At 41.1% G+C, this 22,348-nt stretch overlaps 1 protein-coding gene across 2 annotated transcripts in view; it reads left to right on the forward strand.

Moving 5' to 3' along the window:
* Positions 1 to 22,348, forward strand: part of PPARGC1A (PPARG coactivator 1 alpha) — a 476,597-nt gene that overhangs the window by 448,952 nt on the left and 5,297 nt on the right. For both annotated transcript variants that reach the window (XM_043544575.1, XM_007058105.4), the window contains exons 8-12: positions 7,659 to 8,571; positions 9,105 to 9,209; positions 9,346 to 9,466; positions 18,568 to 18,689; positions 19,054 to 19,205. In XM_043544575.1, coding sequence (XP_043400510.1) covers positions 7,659 to 8,571; positions 9,105 to 9,209; positions 9,346 to 9,466; positions 18,568 to 18,689; positions 19,054 to 19,205 — 1,413 coding nt within the window. The remainder of the gene's footprint in view (positions 1 to 7,658; positions 8,572 to 9,104; positions 9,210 to 9,345; positions 9,467 to 18,567; positions 18,690 to 19,053; positions 19,206 to 22,348) is intronic.

Raw genomic sequence — 22,348 nt, forward strand, 5'->3', positions numbered from 1 at the left:
CACCTTCCTTCCTCCCAATGGACCTCATCTTTATAAAACCAGATCAGATGTCTTTGCAAAACTAGAATAATCATGGCAAACTACCGTGTGTACTCATGGAAACCAGGTGAGCACCAGAATGGCTCAGACCCAGTGGAACCACCTTCGTCGTCACTGCAAAGCACGTCAGGACAAGACCAGTCTTTTGTGAGGCACAGTAGCAGCATTATGTTAAGGCTTGGATTCTCCTGCCACCATCTGAAGGAGGAGGTGGTGACATGATGATGTTCCACATGATAATTGTTGGAATGGCTCTACGAAGAGCAAGCTGCCATCCATTCCAGCCTAGAAAATCAGGAGCCTGCACTTCCCATCGGCAGACTGGCCAGAAATAAGAAGTCAATATGACTTGAGGCTTTGTAGTGGTGCCACAAGTCATGACAGTTGGAATTGCTCTGGTATTATCAGGTTCATTCCATAGATTCTCCTCTGTGTGTAGCGGAAAAAAGTAAAGTCTATAGTCATGCAATCCAACCACGTGTAGCACTAGCAGGTAAAAATACTGCAATGTGCTGATGGGTAAGTGCCACCATTGGATGAGCTATGTGAACAAGAGCATTATACCATGGATATACCTTGCCTTTTTTCTGTAGACCATGTCACTTCAGTTAGTTAATAAGTGGGCTGGGGAGGGGGTCAAAAAAGAGAGGCGGAATACTGGCCTTGGGAGTTGACACTTGGTTTACACACGCATAGAAGACTACCTAGCAGCATTGCTGCCAGGTGCCACATCATAGCTATTTCTCTCGTACATCCAAATATTTGCCTTTTTTGTGTGTTTTGTTGTATTAATCTGTGCCTTTTTGTACATATGCAATGTGCAAACAGGTGAGTGGAAGTGACCCATTTTCCAGTGTATTATTTATTTATTGTTTGTATTATGGTAGCGCCTGGAAACCCCAGCCCTGCTGTGCTAGGTACTGTACAAGCACATAAAACAAAAAGAGATAGCAATCTAAGTGGGCAGTCTTTGCAGGGTCAGGGCCTAATCAATAATAAAAATAACAGTAGCAGTAATGATTAATAATACTTAACAGTAGTATAAAGAAAGCCCCTCGCAACTCCAAATTCTACCCAGATGACTGCATTGCTCAGTCAGCTTATACAGCACTCGCACCGTCTATTATAATTTAAATGGCAGTTGCCTTGATCTCACTGCTGAACTGAAAAGACCATTAGTGGTGTTGCTTGCACTATCAAAGCACAAAGTATGTTAGTATAAATTGCAGCTGCCTTGATCTCTCTGTTGAAAGCAGCTACGGTTCCCTCACCAATGAATTAACTGTACATTAGAAAAAGAAATAAATAAATTAAATAACTGAAAGCATTCCCCACTCCAGCCATCAGTGTTCATCACATGTACGTAAAATTGAATTAAAACCCGTTCTCTTACCTAAATGAACTTTTTCTTTAGAAGGGGTTGCATATTATACATATGTGTACTTTTTTTCCCCTTTCTAAAACTGAAAAAATAATTTCCATTTTATAATTCCAATATTGCCTACAAACTTCATATAACTCCAGGAAGTTAAGAAAAAGAAAATAGCTTTTAGAGGGGACAGCACATGTGTAAGAGGTTCTTAGCCTGGAACATACTCCAAATTGTCTACAATTAAACATCAAGTCCCGTTGCTACATAAAATCACCGCTCCCTGGGCTTACTGCTGGTTAAAACAGTAAAACCTCCCTGTCCTTAACCATATTACACAAATTCTACATTGCAAGGCATAAAATAGTTTCTTAAAGGAACATGTGTGTATGTCACAATGTACTGTGGACTGCTGGAATGTGTAGAGTAAATACAGGGGATCAAATGTCCCACGTTGTGTCATCAGCAACAACTCCAGTGGAGTTCAACTGGCTCATGCTAAGGCTAAACTGAGTTGTTGATTCAGAGCTGCTTATGGAGTCTGGAGAAAGCTGTACAGTCAGCCAGCAATGGGATATAAATGTCCCAGAAGTCATTTCGCAGGAGTAGGATCATGCGGGTGTACTAGCAGCATCCCCTCTAGCAATCCTAGGAGCAGAAGGAGAATACTGCTTGGCTAGCAGCAGGAGTAGCAGTAGCCCCAGCTGTAGCAGCACATGGAGAAGCTTGTTGCTGGTTGTCATCAGAAGGAGCAACAGTATCCAGCTTGACAGCCCCATAATCAGCACAGTCCTCCTGACTGGCAGCAGAACCAGTGGCAGGAGTCACCACCCCAGCATCAGCAGCAGCAAGGAGCAGCAGAGCCCCTCTCGCTAGGTCTCAAACAGGAGTGGGGCATAGGGCATCATGCCAAGCAGTGTCTGCTTCTGCAGTATCATTCGGATAGGCGAGAAATAAGCCTGACACTGCAGGACTCCAGTAGTGATTGGCCTCCTCTTGCTTGTCAAGCAGTTGCACTTGTAGCCCTCTAGCGTAAGCAGGTTCTGTTCCCTCCTCATTGGCTGTTGCTGGTTCTGCCTCACCCCTGTCTGTCTTCAGGACCCACTCAACCACTGCAAGCTCTTGCTCTCTCCTATCCATGACTCATTCCTGCCAAGCAAAAGCAACACGGTACACCCAGTGATAAGCCACATCTCTGCTTTATGCTGCTCACTGGTCAAAGGGCCTGTGGCCTGGTCCTTCTTGACAAGCTCTGGTGCTTCCTCCCCATCCCCAATTTCCTCTGACGTTATCATGGTTGAGGAATTCCTCCCTGTCAGCCTTTGTTAACCACAGATGTGGGGATCAAGTGACTGTTGGGGTATGCTTGGGGACCTGTGCTATGTGTAGAAGTGATTGCAGAGGGCAGTCGTTCCCAGGTGCTGATCCCCATGCCTCAGTATCTGGCCACTGCTGCTCATGGTTTTTTGAAAATCAATGGCTTTCTCATCCCCACATACTCTTCCTGCCTCCTAACACGCTCTGTCCCAAAAGCACAAAGACATTGTATAAGGTGTATCAAGGGGTGGCTTAGTGCACACTTGCAGAATGGTGACACTCCTTCACACAAAAATCCCTGTATTTATGTGAGTAAAAACTCCTCCCCAAATTTTCATGCAGTCAAAATTTGGTCACTCAGAAAATCTGACAACGAACAGACATTGAATAGTGATTTGGAATTCACATGCGTTTTTGCAAACCCCAGTATTCACCCATCACTAGACTTGAGCAGTCCCTTGGTTGTCTGAATAAATACTTAAATTCTACCAGGCAAAACTCAAAATGATTTCTGGTACTTGAGACAGAGAAAGAGAGATATTAGTCCAGAGGGAATAAAATCTAGTAAATTATTAGATATTTTCAGGGTCTATATTTGTCCTCTGCGGTACTGACAACAAGATTAAACTGACTGCTCAACAAGCATGTAGTTTTTTATTATATGATGGCTATTTAATTTTATTATATTTTCCTGGCTTCTGCAGTCTTGTGCTGTACAAAAGCTCTACCGATTATTTTACTGAATCAGGCTATTATCTTGCATTCAGTGCTTTAAGTGGCCTTAAATAATGTTTCTCTTGATAATCCCATTTTTAAACTCATAAGGTATAAAGGAATCCATTTTTAATAACCCTCAGAATCTCAGTGTGCTTGTACAAAGGTTCATCGAGATGCATTTCCTGAAGGATGTGAAGGCTCCAAAAATATACCAACAAGCAGAAGCATCATCAAACATTTAAATGCTAACAGTAACATTAGATTTCGCTGCCTATATGAAACAGCATTGTAAATGAGTCTTAAAAAGTCAAGATGTGACATTTACTGTAAATGTATTCCCCTAATTTATTCTGATCAACCTAGCTGAGCTAAATGAGTTACTAAGTTTTCTTTACTGCAGCTCAAGGAATGCGTCTAGGTGATATGAAAACTTCTGCCTGTCCTCACAGACTTTTCTCTAAAACAGGTCACTGAGCTGAGGTGGCGGAGCTGACGTACATATGAAAGTCTGTTGTCACACGGATATAAGAAGTGGTGCTGATTTGGCATATACACTATTTTAAAGCAGAGATCATTGAGTGAGTTCATAGTATATAGATGGAGCGAGGCAAAGTACAAAGTTACCATTTTCCAAAGCCATTCAATTAAAGAAAAGTCCCTACAAAGAAAATGGTTTTATAGCATGTCATGAAAAAATACTTGCCTTTTACTTTAAAAAAAAAAGAGACTGTTTAAGGGGGATGATTGTAGCGTATGTACCACTTCTAACAGATTTGCTGTGCAGAAGTACATAAGTGTGAGTGATGTAGAGGTACTTGTTTATTATAGAGCACATTTCAATGCAGTAATCATAAATATTGCTAAGGTTGTGCTCTGTTGAAATATGACCTACATACTCTTGATTGTTTGTGTTACGTGATTTGTCTGACACCCATTACATTCTGGGTAATGGCAGCCATTTGTTGCTGTGCACAGCAGGCTCTTTTGACAAAAGAAAATAGGCAGCAATAAAAAAGCTATAGTCTGAATTACATTCTGCACAGTGCTGCACTGCTGAGAGTTTGTGCAAGTGTGTTAACAATGCTCTGAACTGCCTCTTGTCAGCCTTCAGCCTGTAATGGCCATCTGTCCTTACATAAATCTGTCAAAACCTGCTAAGTTCAAGAGAGAGCCCGGAATATACCTTGTACTGTCAACACTCAAATGTACACATTCCCAGAGAAATCAGCGTGCATGAAATAATTCTAAGGTCGGAGAATATTTTAGCACTACTGATTTAGGATCATGGTGTGAAATTAAGATTACTGTGTAAAGATGAGCAAAGAAGATACTGATGATGAATAAGTACGGAATTAATTTTCTCAAAGTTTAGCTGTTTGGATGCTGAGCATGGGAGGGGCTTGGAGTGGAGAATTCAGCAGTGACACAGACAAAACAAAAGCCAACTCCAAGCTTTGCTGCAAACTAAAACACAAACCTTTTATTCAAGTTTCAAATGTCCATTGAACTTTTTGAACAATTTATTTTTCATTTATGCTCACTTGTGCACTTCCTGCTTCTGTTCAAGAGCAGAAGGACGAGTGCCAAAATGCTGTGAGGAAACCATTCCTCAGGACATTGCCAGTGTGGTTTTGCAGGTGAAAGAAACTCCAGTAGCCAGGCTCAGCACCTGGACTTTTAGGTTCCTCTCTACACCGAGCCTTGGTCTCCTTTGTGGTTGACTTAGCATCACTACTCCAGAAAGCAGTTACGCTGTGCGTAAAGCCAATGCTCACATAGGGCCAGTTTAACAAAGGAAGAATGCAGAGATGATTTTATTTGGCATGTTACAGTATAAATAGTTTTTGTTTTGGTTAAAAATCAAAGGTAAATAAATATTTCAAATGCTGAGGGTGGAATGCTTGTTTTTATAGAAAAGCAGCACCTAGTGATGGGGATAAATATTCTCCCAGGTCATTCTTCCTGAAGGGGCCATTTTGGGTTGCTTTTTTTTTTTTAAATAAATATAAAAATTCAGTAATTAACCCTGGGGTCACTCATGGGGTATCTAATTTTACAAATCAAAATGCTCCTTGTGAATTTTATTTGACAAAAGTAATGGTATTTACGCATTAATTATTTGTTGATTCTGAGCCATTATTTTTAATCCAGAAATGGTGTTGTAGAATATCAAAGGGAATTGTTCTCTTCAATTTACCCAGATGACATTAGCTCATCTGGAATAGCCAGCATGCACATGTAATTGGCATTTGGCTAGTTTGTTAGGAGGTAGGCAAAGAGGAGGAGAAAATGGAAGACGTGAACTGAAGGGGATAGTTGTACTGATCATGAATTTAAAAGTTGGGCAGTTTTCTGAGGCAGCTTTAACTTGAGGGCCAGTGTTTGTGTATTAGGACTCATTGTCCTTGATGGCATTGGAGGAAGGCCTTAGTACACATGAAAAGTTCATAAACATTATTTTCAAATGTTCAGTCAAAATCAGGCTTTTCTTTTGCATCAGGTATTCATGTCTTGCTGTTCCTATCTGGTTTTTTTTTGTTTTTTGTTTTCTGGAACAAATTCATTGTCGCTAATGCAGTGGGACTCCCAGTCTCCATTTATGTCCCTTAGAGAGCACTATGCGTTGATGGAGGCTTTTCCTTCTTTGCTGCAAACTGCTATAAAACATGTTCCATTTGCATTGATCTGCTGAGCTCCATTGTATGGTTAAAAATACAAAACAAGAGGAAACTCTCTGCCCATATTTGAAATAGGCATTTTCTCAAACTGTATTCATATTCCCTGTCCATTCTCCCTAGGGAAGTGATGGAAGGCCCATTGCTTGGGTATTTTAAAACTGGGCTGGACAGCATTAGAAGTACACTGCATCGGGCTCAGAGTTAGTGTAAGGGGTGGACTAGGTAATCTAGTATGTTTTTTCTGTCTCTCTTTGCGATATTTTCTTATCTCTGGCTCAGATTCAGGAAAGCACTTCAGCACATGCTTATCTTTAAGCATATGTTTAAGTCACAAGGAAGTCAATGAGATGTAAATGAATGCTAAGTTAAGCATGTGCTGAAGTGCTTTCCTGAATAGTAATGTTTTCTTGAACAAGAGCCCCGATTTACTATTGTTCTAGATTTGTGAACACAGTTGTCCTTTTATGCAATGTGAATGTCTCCTTGTATGAAGTCTGAAGGAAACTTTGAGAGCAATACACTTTCTCCACACAGAAATATTGTAAAATTAGCTGTAGGATGTAGCTTTGGCTCCCTGCTTTTTTAAGGATTACATTAGTTATGTTTAAATTTTCATCTCTATCTAGAAATGTAATTTAATAAATTATCATTCTGCTGTGGAAAAACCTGGTAGTTATTGACATGACATTTATCTAGTCTTTATTTACGTATGTGTTTAGTTGATAAAACTCAGGTAAGTGTCAGTCTCTCCACCTCATGACACTCCACGAATATTTAATTCTAAATAGAATGGCTCATTGTGGCTGCAATATTGTTACAGTTCACTTAGGTTTTTGCTGCAGAAACCACATTTTAGGCAAAGTGTATTAGTTATGCTTACCGGAATGTATTATACATGCATTAGCAATGGTTTACTAAGTTAATGAACTGTGGAGGCAAAGAGTCATTGCAGTCAAGTTGGATAGTTGCTGTAGTTCCTTGCATTAGTGCACTGTGCATTACAGAAGTTACTTTGGTAGTATTCATTTCATTTTTCCAGATTTGCTTTCATCCAGGTTTTCCTCTGTTAATTTCTTTGGCCTCAGGACAGACTTCTTTGGTTTGGGGGAAAAAAGAAACTGTGTGAAAGCTAAAAGTAACATCCTCAGTATACCTCTTATGTAATAAATACAGTTGAAGCTAGTGCCGGACTCTATCTCTCTCTGTATACATATATACACATACACACACAACATTAAAGTGAGTAGTAGATGTACTTGTAAAAAAGTGACAAAAATAATGTTGAAGACCATGGGGCAGTGTGTTAATATTTGCTCGTGTGTTTGATGTTGTTAGCATTTCTGTCCAAAACACTAAATACTATTGCTGGTGCATAACATCCTAGTAAAGTCAATTTATGGTGACAGAAGTACTTAGAGAAAGCAAGTTGTTTTTTTCAGGCCATGGGAAGGGACTCTTGGTTTAATTTCTTTTTCAAAGAAGAATCTGTGCTTTCTGGAAACGCATTTTTCTCTGTTAAAACTCTCTCATTTTTTTAGGCCTAACTCCACCTACGACCCCTCCTCACAAAGCCAACCAAGATAATCCTTTCAGGACTTCACCCAAGCTGAAGTCATCATGCAAGACTATTGTACCACCCTCAAAAAAGCCCCGCTACAGTGAGTCTTCCAGTTCTCAAGGACATAACACAATCAAGAAGAGTCCAGAACAGTCTGAGCTGTATGCACAGCTTAGCAAGACAACGATACTGTCCAGTGGACATGAGGAGAGAAAGACAAAACGGCCTAGTTTGCGGCTGTTTGGTGACCATGACTACTGTCAATCTGTGAATTCAAAAACCGAAATACACATTAAAATATCCCAGGAACTTCAGGACTCCAGACAACAAGAATTTAAAGATTCTGTACCTGGGTGGCAGTGTCAGATTTGTTCTTCTTTAGAACAAGACCAGTACTACAAGAGAGAGACTTTACAGGCAAGTAAGCAGGGTTCCCACTCTAGCAGCCGAAAACAGCTCCAAGACCAGGATATCCGGGCTGAACTGAATAAGCACTTTGGTCACCCCAGCCAAGCTGTTTTTGATGAAGAGGCAGATAAGGCCAGTGAACTGAGGGAAAGTGATTATAGTAATGAACAATTCTCCAAACTACCTATGTTTATAACTTCAGGACTAGCTATGGATGGCCTCTTTGATGACAGTGAAGATGAAAGTGATAAACTATGCTACCCTTGGGATGGGACAGAAGCCTATTCATTGTTTGATGTATCGCCTTCTTGCTCTTCTTTTAACTCCCCAAGCAGAGATTCAGTGTCTCCACCCAAATCCTTATTTTCTCAAAGATCCCAAAGGATACGCTCTAGATCAAGGTCCTTTCCTCAACACAGGTCTTGTTCCCGTTCTCCATATTCCCGATCGAGATCAAGGTCGCCATGTAGCAGATCCTCTTCCAGGTACTGTCTGAGAAATGCAAATGTATTTATAATGGACATGAAGGAAAATAATCCAGAAGCAGTTGAATCTAGAGCAGCTCCTTTTATTGCCTTTCAGATTATTAATCTTGAAGATAATGGGATTGTTACACAAAACACTTGTTGCCATTGTCCTTTAAACTTGCCAGTGTTGAATACTCCTAGTGGAGACAGTCAGATCATAAACAGAGCAGTCATTGAGAAATTTACTTAGTTAACTGATTCCATTTTCTGCAAATCTATCGTGTGCCAATCTAGTTGCAATCCATATAAGATAAAGTTCACACTGGCTGACTTGGTGCTCTGTGTTAGCATGAATAAAGGATACTACAAAACAAAACACATCACTCCAAGGCCCCTAAGTTAACTATGAGATCACAAACTGTCACTAGAAAATCTCACTGGTTGCTTGAAAGAAATTGTAGGTTCAGGTAATATGTAGCTCGCAAGAACATGGTGTCAGTAGACTTATACTAAATGACAGAAGCAAATGTCCTTTGTGTTTTTTCTTACAGATCGTGTTACTATTATGAGTCCAGCCACTGTAGACATCGAGCATACAGAAGTTCTCCTTTATATGCAAGATCACGATCCAGATCACCATATAGTTGTAGACCAAGGTAGCATGTTTTGTTTGTATTTGGCTCACTTTTTATTCTGTTTTTCTGAGATAATGAGATGCTCCAGAAATTGTATTATTCATTTTATTTTGACAAATTCAGGTACTTGATTTAATGATTAAGTTATGTTTCCTAGATATGACAGCTATGAGGAATACCAGCATGAAAGACTGAAGAGGGAAGAATACCGCAAAGAGTATGAAAAACGGGAATCTGAAAGGGCCAAACAAAGGGAGAGGCAGAGACAGAAAGCAATTGTAAGCACTGTGAAGATAATTTTCATTTTGAAAGCGGTTTTGGGGTGGGTGGTTGGTTGGTTGTTTTTTTGATAGATTACTAAAGCTAAAACTACGGCTTCATTCTCTCTTTTCCTTATAATAGAACAAACAAAATCCACACAAAAATCTCTTCACACACATTCCTTAATAATTCTGATCTCTTAGGCTAATATGTGTTTTCATTTCAATTTTCATTTGACTGTACAATTTAATTTTTTTAAAGACACTGAAAATTGTGACTTTCAAATTTAGTCACAGTCAACAAACAGTGAGGCTTTACTAGACAAAGCTTTGTCACAGATAATAAGTAGCATTATTAAGCACTGGTCCCATCTCTTCATCATAAAGAAGCATATAAATATATTAATCTTTTAGAGAAGCAGCATCTGTTACAGTACATCATCTACCAATAATTGGCAACAATGTGACACAAGTATGTACTCCAGCATTTCGATTTGTTACACAAGAAGTAACAATACGTGTCAATAAGTGCACATCTTAAAACTCGTGTCTTCACCGTACTCAAAAACTGTACCCAGAAGGCCTGAAGTATAGTTCTGTGGGGGGAGGGCAAATTGGGCCCTTAATGACAAACACACCAGCTCAGTCTGTGTTCTGTCTATGACGTTATTAATTTTAAGAGATTTTATAGCAACTGTTGAAACTGGCCCTTTTCTAATGAACAAGTGCTATTTAATTAAATATTTTTTCAGAGTCTTCAAAATACCTGGTGCAGTGGGTTTTTTTCTCTCCTAGGTGCCCCGGGCACATGGGGCAAGGGCAAAGGGAGTTGTTGCTGGGATCGGTAGCAGTGTTGTAGCAGTAGGGTAGAAGGATGGATCCAGTAGGGAAGAACAGTGTCTGTCTTCTCTGGTTCCATGCTGTCATTGTATGATGGTCTTTATAAAACTAAATGTGGGGGATACTTTCAGCCTGGCTCCCCTCTCCTCTCCTTTTGGTGGTCTGTCCTAGTGTCCCCTACTTTTCTACTCGTTCTCCTGTTCTTTCCATTCTTCCTACTGCTCCTCCATATTCTGCCCCTCCGATTACTCTGCCCTATTCTACCTGCACAATTTGGGCTCCTTTAGGTTTCCACAGCACTCATCTAGGGCCTGATCCAAAGCCCACTGAAGTCAATGAGAGTCTTTCCATTGTTTTCTGTGGCTTTGTGTCAGACACTTACGCATTAACTGATTGCAGCACTGACACGTTTCTCCTCACACTTCTGGGGGCCTTAAATATTGAGATCAGGTCACAGAAACTGCAATGAAGGGAAGCAGTGTGGGTTAGTGGCTAGAGTACTGGATGACGACTCAGGGGGCCTGGATTCTATTCCCAGTTCTACTACTGCCCTGCTGGGTGACGAACGGGAAATCACTTTACTTTTCTGTGCTTCAGGTTCCCCAGCTAATAATATGTAGATATGATGTCTTTTGTAAAGCGCTTTAAGATCTATAGAGGAAATGTGCTCTGAAGGTCTGATCCAAAGCCCATTGACTTTACCCTGGATCAGTCCCCATAAGAGCTAGCTGTTATTCATTTATAAAATATCAGGCTTGTAGCTACTCAGAGAAGAACACTAACTTTCAGTAGCTGTAACTCTCACCTGAACTTCTTTGTTAGGAACAGTGCTCATCTGAAACCCAAATATACCTCCATCAGAAGTACTCAATCATGCAACTGAGTACATAGAACAATGTATGAAACTTAAAACAGCAAACACCTTTGTTCTCTCACAGGCCAGCAGCCAGTCAAGTAAAAGTAGGGAGGCTGTGAAAGGTTACATTGAGGGGGGGAGGGGGCGAAAATGAAAATGAAGTCTAGGTATCCGCAGCTATATTTCCTGTATGTTAGAGGAGTTTTAGATATTTCAAAATCAAAACTCCATTAAAAAAGCAAGTACCTGGTGTGTACTTATCCATAAATCAGTACTAAAATAATCTAGCAGTGTGGCAAATTATAGCCTGTTAAAATACCAATAAATGCAGCATAATAAAAACATAGAGCCCTTGTGTATGTTGCATCAGCAGATGATGGAATCCTATCAGTTTTTTGTCACCATCATAAGCTTTATAAAATGAAAAAAATGGTATAAAATGAAAGCAAGTTATTTCCTCCCCTGTGTGAATAAGCACTGTGGGTGAAATCCTTGCCCATTGAAGTCAATGGCACAATGCCCATTGACTTCAGTGGGCCCAGGGTTTTACCATGGGTCTCTCTGTCTCCCTCTCTAATGCTCCTCTCCTTAGAAAGCACTTTTCTCCCCAGCTTCTCTCTTGAGAGACTCTCCTCATTCCCTCTTCAACAACTACAATCTTTCCTTCATATTCTTTTCCTTGGGACTCTCTTCCCACCTATCCCCAAATTAAGGTTGCTTTGTCGTCCACCTTGGGGAGTTTCCCCTACTTCCTGTTTCGTCTCTTTTAACTCTGCAAGGACTGATCCATGTTTTTCATATAAACATAAATTCCTGAAATATTAGGCTCCAGCCCACTGTCTCATGCTACTGAGGTTGGACTGGACAGATGTCTCTTCTCCACAAGAGACACAGAGCCAGGATCTCAGGAGCTGACTGCAGGAGACGTGCTAAGGAGGAGGTTGCATAAGACTGGGTAGCAGCAGGTATGACTGAGCTAAATCCAGGCAGGTATTAATGGATTAATATACAGAGTCAGCTTAAATGGTACAGCAGCATAAATGCACACAGAAGGCGAAAAAAAGACGTAAGAATTGGGTAATTTAATCTGTCAAAACCAAATGTGCAAAAATGCCTTCTGATTGCACATGGCCAACAGTCTGTATATGCCATTAGCATCTTGGCAGATGCAAATATATATTTTAGCCACAAAATACTGAAGATACTTGTTTCCAAAATCTAGATGCCTGTTCGTATTCCTGTGTGATGACTGTAGTAACTGAGGCCAGGTTGAGGCTGACTAAAACTGTGAGCTAACATTTTAAAACATGGATGCCTAAAATTAGGTTCCTAAATTCATATCTGACTATTTAAATGAAAGTGGCTTAACTTTCAAAATGAGGGGCCTCCTCAGCTCCCATTGAAGTTAATGGGAGTTCAGCCCCCTGAAAATCAGGCCACTTATTTGGGTGCCTCAATATGGATTTAGGTCTTAATTTTAGGCAACCAAGTGTGAAAATGGTGGCCTCAGACAATAAGTATTTTTTTTAAAACGGAGTTTAATCGTTTTATTAATGCTATTGTAAAAGGAGGTATTCTAGGGAGCGGCATAATGATATGCTTGGTGAACAAGTTTTATATACCTGGGGTGAGATCCTAGCCCTATTGAAATCAATAGTAAAACTCAGTGGGGTCAGAATTTTACTCTGTGTGTGTGTGTTCACAGAACAATAGTTGAAGCTCTCTTTAGCCAACAAGATATATCCAAATCACTTAATAATGCTAAGTGGCAGCTTTCTAAATTATCACAATAAAGACACCTTCATCTTGACATTTGAGGCACAACTCTAAGGGTACATGTACACTGCAGCCAGGGGTGCAATTTTCAGCTCACATAGACATACCTGTGCTAGCTGTCCTCTAGCTAGATCCAGTGCTTAATTTGTGCCAGGGCTTGCCAGTCTTGGCAATTCATAGCCACTGCACCTCTGGGCTTGCTGCATCAGTTATGAAAGTAAAATTATTGCTTGAGCCCCGGCACCTGATTACTTGAGTCCAGCACCTCTTTCATTACCAATTATGCACTGGCTAGGGATGCTGCGGTGTGGGCTTCAGTGCAGGCTACCAATGGAAGTACCTAATCTAGGAGGGTTGGGGGGGTCAGGCAGGCTTGTGCAGCCTGTACTGAAGGCTGCACTGCCATGTCCTCACTGCTACAACTAGCACCAGTATGTCTACTGCAAATCACAACTCCGGCTGCAATGTAGAGGTGCCCTGGAACAGTCGATACAGGGCTTTGTAGGAACTAAGAATCCAAAACAAAACAAGTGACGTGCCATGAAGATTCAGAAGCGCCCAATTCCTCTGAGCTGCTGCAGGTAATTTCTGAGCTGCTGCAGGTAATTTCTGAGCGGCTGCAGAGGCTTTTGCCACCACAGTCTATATTCCTACGTGTCTAATAATTCTCAAGCTGTGGTTTCAGAATGATAATTAATTAACGCTTTACATTCCTGGAATCTGTGGCCGGGGTAGCTTAAGTAGTGAGAGGAATTAGCAGATGGGTGAACATCACAGAAAAGACGTACTGGCCAAAGAACAGAGTGGCAACTCCGTAGTGTGCTGCCCAGCGTGCGGTGGGAAGAAGTTTTATGTCATGTCAGAGGGGAAGAAATAGCAGAAAGGCAAAGGCTTGGGAGAAGTGGTGGCCCGGAGGCCTAGTTGTACTGCAGCAGAAGCTTGAAAAGGCTATAGAGCTACAGGTGTGATGGAACACAGAGCCAGCCTTCAGAGCATTACCACTCCAGAAGCATTGAAACCCTTTGATGTCTCAGCAGCTCTTGACACACCACTAAAGCGCTGCCTTAGAACCAAAAGGTTAAACCATGTGATCAGCAACTTAGCATTTATAAATCTGTGTTGGCGCTGCTATGCTGATTTTCTGTAGACTTCTCAGTCTCCCCTCGTTTGCAACCTGCGCAATCTGCGGGCAAGGAATTGGGATAACACAATGCCCCTTTGAAAGACGAAACAAGAAAATTACTCTTAACATCTTTACTTTTCATTTCTTAAGTGCTGACAATGGACAGGACGCAAATCTCAGGAGAGCCCCTGTCCCAGAGAACTTATACACAGAGAGAGTACAAAGGAAAGCATCATTTTAGATCAAATACATTTCTTTGCAACATGAAGGCAAGAGACAGAGCTTTTTATAAATGAATATCTGACGTCTTTAAAACACACCAAACACTGCCTAAAACTGAGTAAATCCCCAGTGAAAAGAAGTTCACGGTTTCTTTGTCTCCATGATTTTCCGTTGCCCCTCCTCCTGATAATGACTATTTATTATTATTGCAGTAGCACCAAGTGGCTCTACCTCATTGTACAAACCCAGATCAAGGTACATATGTCATGAGTTTTACTGGGTCCACATGCTATCAACAATCACCCTTTTTTGGCCATTCTCCTACTGTTCACCTAAGTGCATTGTTGGACCGTTGCAAACTTTCTTTTCAAGTCTTCATGCTCTCCTTTTTGCCACACTTGTTTCCCTACAGCAGCATTTATTTGCTGATTCACTTTCCAAAGCAGGTCTCCCTCATGACCCTGCTTGGGTTGGAAGAAGGTTGAGCTTTTCCTAACTTTTTTTTTCTTTTTAATTTCTCAATCTAACCATTCCCATTGCACTTTCAAATGGGGGCTTTGCCTCCACATATAAGAATGAGCTCCTTTATTATCTTGTGCTAAAACTGACTTGCAGATCACTCACCATGGGAGGCAGGGTAGTGATAGGGTTGTAAGCTACTTTCCACCCACTCTTGGGGAAACAGCAAATCCTTCGGAAAGTTCCCAGGAAATGGTGAAAAGAGTTCAGATTTACCCTTTGGTCTCCCATGGTCCTGCCTGAGTTTGTGTAACAGCTTTACATACACTGGCTAATGTAGCATTATGTGGGTTTCAGAGAACTGCATGCAGGCCACACCCTCAAAAAGGGGGGACCAGTGTTTTGTTAAGCCAGGGCAAAGATGGACCATCTTGGAAGGATGTGGTGAGCAGCATTGTATGAGCCTTTCCCAGTACACTGCTGCAAGCATGCCAGCAGTGCACAAAGGGGAAGGAGAAGCAGCGGGGAGAGACATGGCTGAGCATGGCTTCCTCTAGCACTACTGCCTTTGGTAAACGCAGCGCCCAGAAGTCACTCAGCAGCAGCCCAGGAGACAGTGGGTGGAAGAGCCTGGCATGGAAAAAGCATTGTTCCTTGCAAAGCTGACAGTTGGGAATGAGGAAGAGAGTTCACGCGGAAGGAAGAAAGTGTTTAGGAGGCAAGAAGAAGCTTAGCATAGGATGGCAGACCTGGCCAAACTGGACATGCAGAAGGCAAACCTGGGTCTCACTCTGACTGCAGTAAGGAAAGCTTGGTCACACTAGGAATGCTGGCCTCGCTAGCTTTTAAAATTTGAAACCATAAATTTTATTTATAGATCTACAAGTTTTTCTACCCTCACTGTCAGTAGGCTACTGCTTCTGAGGACAGGGTAAAAAGCAGGAAGACGATCTTAAATTAAGCCCAAAGGAGGACCAGCATGTTGGGCCAGAGGGGGTTGGCAGGGCATTTCTTCATTTACGTGGCAAATCACTGAACCATACTCAGAATTTGTGATGCAAGGTAAATGATCTGCAGACTGCGGTGAAAAGCTCAACAGTGCTTTCCAGAGTTTTCTGCACATTTCTCTCTGCCCACATTAAATTTGTGACAAAAATCTTTCCTCTGTAATTTTCCAGTGTCCCTGTTCATACATCATCAAGTGCAATAAAGGGCATATTTAATATGTACATACGGACTTGTACGTGTTACTTTTTATAAAACAAAAGGAGTATGTTGTAATCTTGTTACGCTTGTGTAGCTCTTGTTATTAAAGGTGTGTGTTGTTATGAGAGGAGATTACAAATAATCTCTTTACAATCACAATTATATCAACAAAAGCCAGCCAAGCCAATGTCAGTGCTGAAATGAGCCCTATTCTCTCTAATACTTAGACACCATGGCACCCCCTTTAAACAAACAGTTAATGAGAACATCTTGTTGTGCCTACATATTGAAGGGCATATGGTACATTTCAGCTTTACATTTGAATTTCCTTAATTTTGTAGGTTGAACTTATTCCCTTACTGATACATTAGCAAGATTTTTTTTAATTGTTCAGTTTTGGTTTTTTACAATTATCTTAAAGATAAAAGGGGGGAAAAAAACCCACCCCAAAAACAAAACCACTGCACACAGGGCCTCACTCAGTCACACGGAAGTGTGTGCAACAGTTCTTTCCATCACACTGTTATATAACAATCTCAGCATCCGTGTATGATACGTTATGTTTTTTCAGTCGAAATGTAGTATCTCAGATGACGTGCATTAGTCGGTTTGCTATGTTATGTTATACGCCATCTGGCCAGTCATTTAGGTTCAATACCTAGTGTCAGTGGAATTGTTTCTTATCAAGTGTTTCAGTGTGTTTACATCCTCGATTTGGTAAGACAGTCTGGAAAGTAATGATTGTGCATATGCAGTCTTTACTGTTTTTAAAGTCTGGGGTGGGCGGGGGTCTGTGCTTCCTCATGCCCAACCATACTGAAAGCAAGCAGGGAGGAGCAGAAGGAGGTTGGGGAGCTGACCTCCATGCTCCATGCTCAAATCCCTCGTAGCTAACAGAAAACCCTCTGTTCACCTTCTGCATGATCATGGATCTGTGTTGGACATCCTGGAGATAGAGGTTGAGGATAGGACCAAGAAGCAGCTGCTGTTCATAGAGCATCCCCCTCGTAATCCCCTGGTTATCTATGGGCAAGTTAATGCTTCTCTTAATTTCTTTGTGCTGCATTGCTGTCAAATTCTCTGCTCGTGTAAATTGGTGGTGTTCCATTGACCAGTAGAGCTGTGCCAATCTGTAGCAGAGAGTTGGCTCTGACACAGGATATTGGACATACATGTGGGTGGGAAGAGCCAAAACTTGACAATGGTGAGGCTACTGATGTGGAGAGACCATGACCTATCTTGCTGACTAATACTGTCTCCCATCTGCCTATCGATAACCATCTGTTATATCTTGTCTTATACTTAGCTGGTAAGCTTTGTGGAGCAGGGACCATCTTTTCTGTGTTTGGACAGCACCTGGCACAGTGGGGTCCTTGTCCATGAGTAGGGCTCCTAGACACTAGGGGAGGTCTTCAAAGAACTGTGCTGCCTGGGAGAAGCTGTGGGCCTAGTGCGTCTTTGCCCTGGGGATCTGGGGACCTTGGCAGTCTCTTTCCACCAGTCATCATCTGCAACTCGCTGATTCCCTCTGTCCTGAGTGAAGCATTAGTCAGAAAATCATCACGTGAAACTCCCAGAGTTTCCTAGGTTCGGTCACTCTGTCATGGATTTTAGCTCTGGGGGGTATGAGAGGGACCTATGTCTGGAGTTTGGACTATTTGAAAAGTATCTTTGTTCCAAGTACCAAAGCACAACATACCAGTCAGCATCAGTGCCTGCAAAATTGCACAATTGAATAAAGAAAAGGAGTACTTGTGGCTCACTTCTTCCGATGAAGTGAGCTGTAGCTCACGAAAGCTCATGCTCAAATAAATTGGTTAGTCTCTAAGGTGCCACAAGTACTCCTTTTCTTTTTGCGAATACAGACTAACACGGCTGTTACTCTGAAACCTGTCACAATTGAATAAGAATGTTTCAACATTTTTGCTAATAAACCAAAAATGTAACTGTAGCTACAAGAAATGTGTTATTTTGCTTCCTCAAAGAAACCACTCATGTAATTATTAGAAACTGTCTCTAGTCTCAGGCTGAGAACAGGTCTTCCTTCATTTTGAGGTTATAAATCACTAAAAACTAGATTATGGTGGCAATGCTGACTATCCCTTAGTTAGGTCTGCTGTGTACGTGTCTAGAATGTATTTTTATTATTGCTACGGTTGTTATTTATTATTTTTATTACATTTGCCCCCAACTGAGATTGGGTCCCCACTGTGCTTGGTGTTGTATAGACACATACTAAGAGACAGTCCCTGCCCTAAAGAGCTTACAGTCTAAATGGACAAACAGACAGAGGACTGGAGTGGAGCCAGAGGCATAGCAAGATGTTCAATGTCACATAACAGGAGAGTGGCCTAGACAGTAACAGAAGCACCCCGGTCTCTTGACTCCTAATTTGGGGCACTATCCCTGGACCACACTATCCGTCACGTGTAATAATACCATTTAAATATCTACTATGTCCTTCCTCAGAGAACAATATTATTGTTAGCAGGGAGATGGATCTAGTAGGTCTTTTCCACTTCTAACTATACTACCGTCATTATGCAGCCCCAACACACCCCTATATATGTAAATATATGTAATCTGTACTGCACCTATCATAAAAAGTCCCTCTTCTTCCTTTCCCCTTCTTCACAGGAAGAACGTCGTGTGATGTATGTGGGTAAAATCAGAGCTGATACGACCCGAACAGAATTGAGGGACCGGTTTGAAGTTTTTGGTGAAATTGAGGAGTGTACAGTACATCTGCGGGATGATGGGTAAGAACTTTCTAAACAAGGCTATTTCTTGTTTAGAAGCTGCCCTATATAAAAAAAAAAAGTATGACACTAAGATCACTGGTAGGGGCGTTACCAGTGTAAGTGCTGTGACAGATGACATGCTGAGTTCAAAACCTTATTTATTTTCTTTCAGCCTTATTTATTAATGTTGCTAGTTGAGATTTCCTGTCCCAGAAATAAGTATTTAGCTGCATGACAGGACAATCATGCTGATAAATGGATGCAGTAGCTTTGGCATTTGCACTACAGTAGCACCAGTATGTTCCTGCTTTCAGGAAAGGGTTACATTGATGTGCATTAACGCTTTTTAACTTTTCTTCCCAATTGTATTTTTCAATTACAGAGACAGCTATGGTTTCATCACCTACCGCTACACTTGTGATGCGTTTGCTGCTCTCGAAAATGGATACACTTTGCGGAGGTCAAATGAACCTGACTTTGAGTTGTACTTTTGTGGACGCAAGCAATTTTGCAAGTCTAACTATGCAGACCTAGGTAAGTATTTTGCTGTACATGAAATGTGAGTACTTGATATAGAGATCAAAATGAAACACATAATCCAGGGCTATCCAGAGTTTGGTTTTTGTTCATAGCTATTGTATTGAAGTTACTGTTTTTTTAAAAGGCAAATGGTTTCTGCTTATTTGACGAAAACAAGTTTAAAAACTACAACTTTGTCTAATGGCTGAGTGGCAGGCTTTCATAGAGTTTATGTACCATTCATTTGCAATTTATCTATATCGGTATGGAAATCAATGGACCCTCTGGTGAAAATATTGCCTTGGCAAAATGACAGTAGTCTGGAAACTTTCTGCATGCATTATTATTCTCTGTAATGTAATAACTTCTTGGTGCTGATACCGGATGTGTTTATATGATCCATAAATAGAGGTAATGGTAGAATCCCCACCAAAATAAACTTCATCATGATTTTTGCCCTTTCATATGTTTAGGTGCTAGTTTGGTAGAACCAGCTGGAGACAAGGACTACAGTCTCATAGGCTATGTTTACACTGTAATAAAACACCCATGGGTGGCCCATGTCAGCTAACTTGGGCTCATGGGGCTACAAAATTGCAGTGTAGACATTTGGGCTTGTGCTGGAGCCAGGGAATCCCAGACTGCAGCCCAAGCCCAAACATCTATACTGCAGTATTATAGCCCCTCAGCCTAAGCCCCACGAGCCCAAATCAGCTGACCCAGGCCAGCTATGGGTGTTGTATTGCGGCATAGACATGCCCATAGATTTTAAAGCCGGAAACGATCATTATGATCATCCACTCTGACCCCTTCCATAACACAGGCCATAGATTTCACCCGATGATTCCTGCATTGAGCCCAAGTTTGTAACGGAACTAGAGCATCTCTTTTAGAAAAGACATCCAATCTTGATTTAAGGACTCCAATTGATGGAGAATTTACCCCCTCCCTTGGCGTTCACTGTTCCAGTGATTGTCTCCTAATTGCAAGCACTTAAGGCTAAATTGTCACAGCCCTTCCTGATATTGGAGCATGCTGGGTGTAAGACCTCAGCTTACTCCCCTGTTCAGACTGTGACTCAGGCCATGGCCAGGAGAGCAGGAGGTGCTCATCCAGTGCTGCTTCTTGCAGGCGAGACTGTTTGAAGTGTGTGTGCAGGTGTTAGAATTTTTACAGTATGCGTGCAGGTGTTTGTGTGTGCACATGCAGAGGCCATATAGATCGACCTGAAAACTGGCTCTTCTAAATATGTTATCATGCATACATACATCATACATACGTCCTATTTTAATGACCTTTTAAAATGCAGATTATTCACTAAATATTAAACCGTAGCTAGTACCTGTCTAAATAGAATGCGGGTATAGCAGATATTCTTTTCTGAATAAAATACCAAGGGAAATGTTATTACAGTACCTTCATTAATTGGTTATTGTGTTTTTATGAATTAATGACCACAATCATTAAAATCTCTGCATAACCCTGTAACATGAGGCTAATGAAATCTTGTATGCACTGCCCTTGGCTTTGTGTGAAGCAAGAAGTGAATACAAATATATTTTTTTCTAACCAGTAGATGTCTTCTCAGAGTAAATGATAAAAGTGATATGCATTGTTCACAATGAATATGCTATAATTCACTTCACTTGCTAAATAGATAGCGTAAAGCTGGGAAAAGGCAGCTGACTGCTGAAGAGATATGGGACTGATGATGAAAATATAAAAGGTGGCAAGTCATTTGTTCAAATGTTGGCTGATAAAAACAGCAAAGACAGATTGAAGTCTTGACTTGGTTTGACATATCTTCTGCAGTGATGAAGCCAGGGGTGTATCTAGTATCTCAATACATCTGGGCTTAAAATAAGCTTCCTGACGGGGACCCTCTTGAACATTATTCATCATTGGCTTGTGGGCCCTTCAAGATCTTTCTATATTGAGTGGGATCCTCAAAGTATTTCTGAGCTGAACACCTTTGCTTTGTATTACTGACAGCCTGTGCCTCTCTCCATTTCAGATTGCCCTCTCTGAATTTCACAGGCTGTGTGTCAGACATAGGGAAATGATGGAGTGAACTTTTAACTTCATGAGTCCATACAAGGGCAGATGCAATTAATCAGCAGTGTGTTGAACATCTGATCTAAAGAACAACAGCAGCAAAAAAATACTACGCGCTCCCTTTGAAGTGGTCAGAACTTTAGTATTGCTACGATGAGGCCTAATCTCAAAGTCAAAAGAACGTGTATTGTGCATTGTGTATTCAACGCAAACACATCTCATGATTCAACCTCAGGTGTTAAGAATGACTATCATATATGTAGTGTAGCACAAACACAAGAACCAGGATTAGTGATGTGTCTGAAATGAAGTGCCTGCAACCTCATCAATGTACTATGTTCCCACTTCTGCAAACATATTATTACATGAACAACTTTTCCTACAAGAGAGTGGCCTCACTGAATTCACATGACTAGAGTCACACGTTTGAGTGATTACACAGTCTTGAGCACAGGGGATTGGTTACTTCCAAAACACAAACTTAATATTTTTTTAATCACTGTAATCTGGACCGTTGAACAGCTGTGTCCCCTTAACTCTCTAGCCTAGGGTGCCTTTTACACTGTTTTGTTGTCAGAACATCCACTCCTGGCCTGCTCACACAGCCTTCAGCATGCAAATACACTCACAGCTAAATACATGACCACTCTGAGCAGTAATTCATGAATTACATACAGGGTAACACCCGCAAATTCTTAGTCCCAGCCTTGTTCCCCCAGAAATGTGCTTCTTGTACTGTTCAGTTCTCTTCTGAATAGTACAAGCTCTTAGGAAGTCTGTCATTTCATCAAAGGAAAATGATAATGCACCAGCCTTGTTATCCCAAATGGAGGTTTCCATACATTTTAATCCAAACACACTCGTTAAGATAAAACAATAAAATACATTTATTAACTACGTAAAAATAGATTTTAAGTGATTACAAGGGATGATACACAAAAGTCAGGTTTGGTTACAAAAGAAAATAAAAGTGTAAATCGCAAGCTAGTACTTAACTTAAGCTAAAAGAACTTAAAAGCAAAAGGTTTTGCCTCACCCTACGCTGGGTGGGTCTCCTTTCAGCCTGGCACCCTTCCCCCTTAGTTCAGTTCTTTGCAAGCCAT

Source organism: Chelonia mydas, chromosome 4, assembly GCF_015237465.2.
Source record: "Chelonia mydas isolate rCheMyd1 chromosome 4, rCheMyd1.pri.v2, whole genome shotgun sequence".
Taxonomy (NCBI): Eukaryota; Metazoa; Chordata; order Testudines; family Cheloniidae; genus Chelonia; species Chelonia mydas.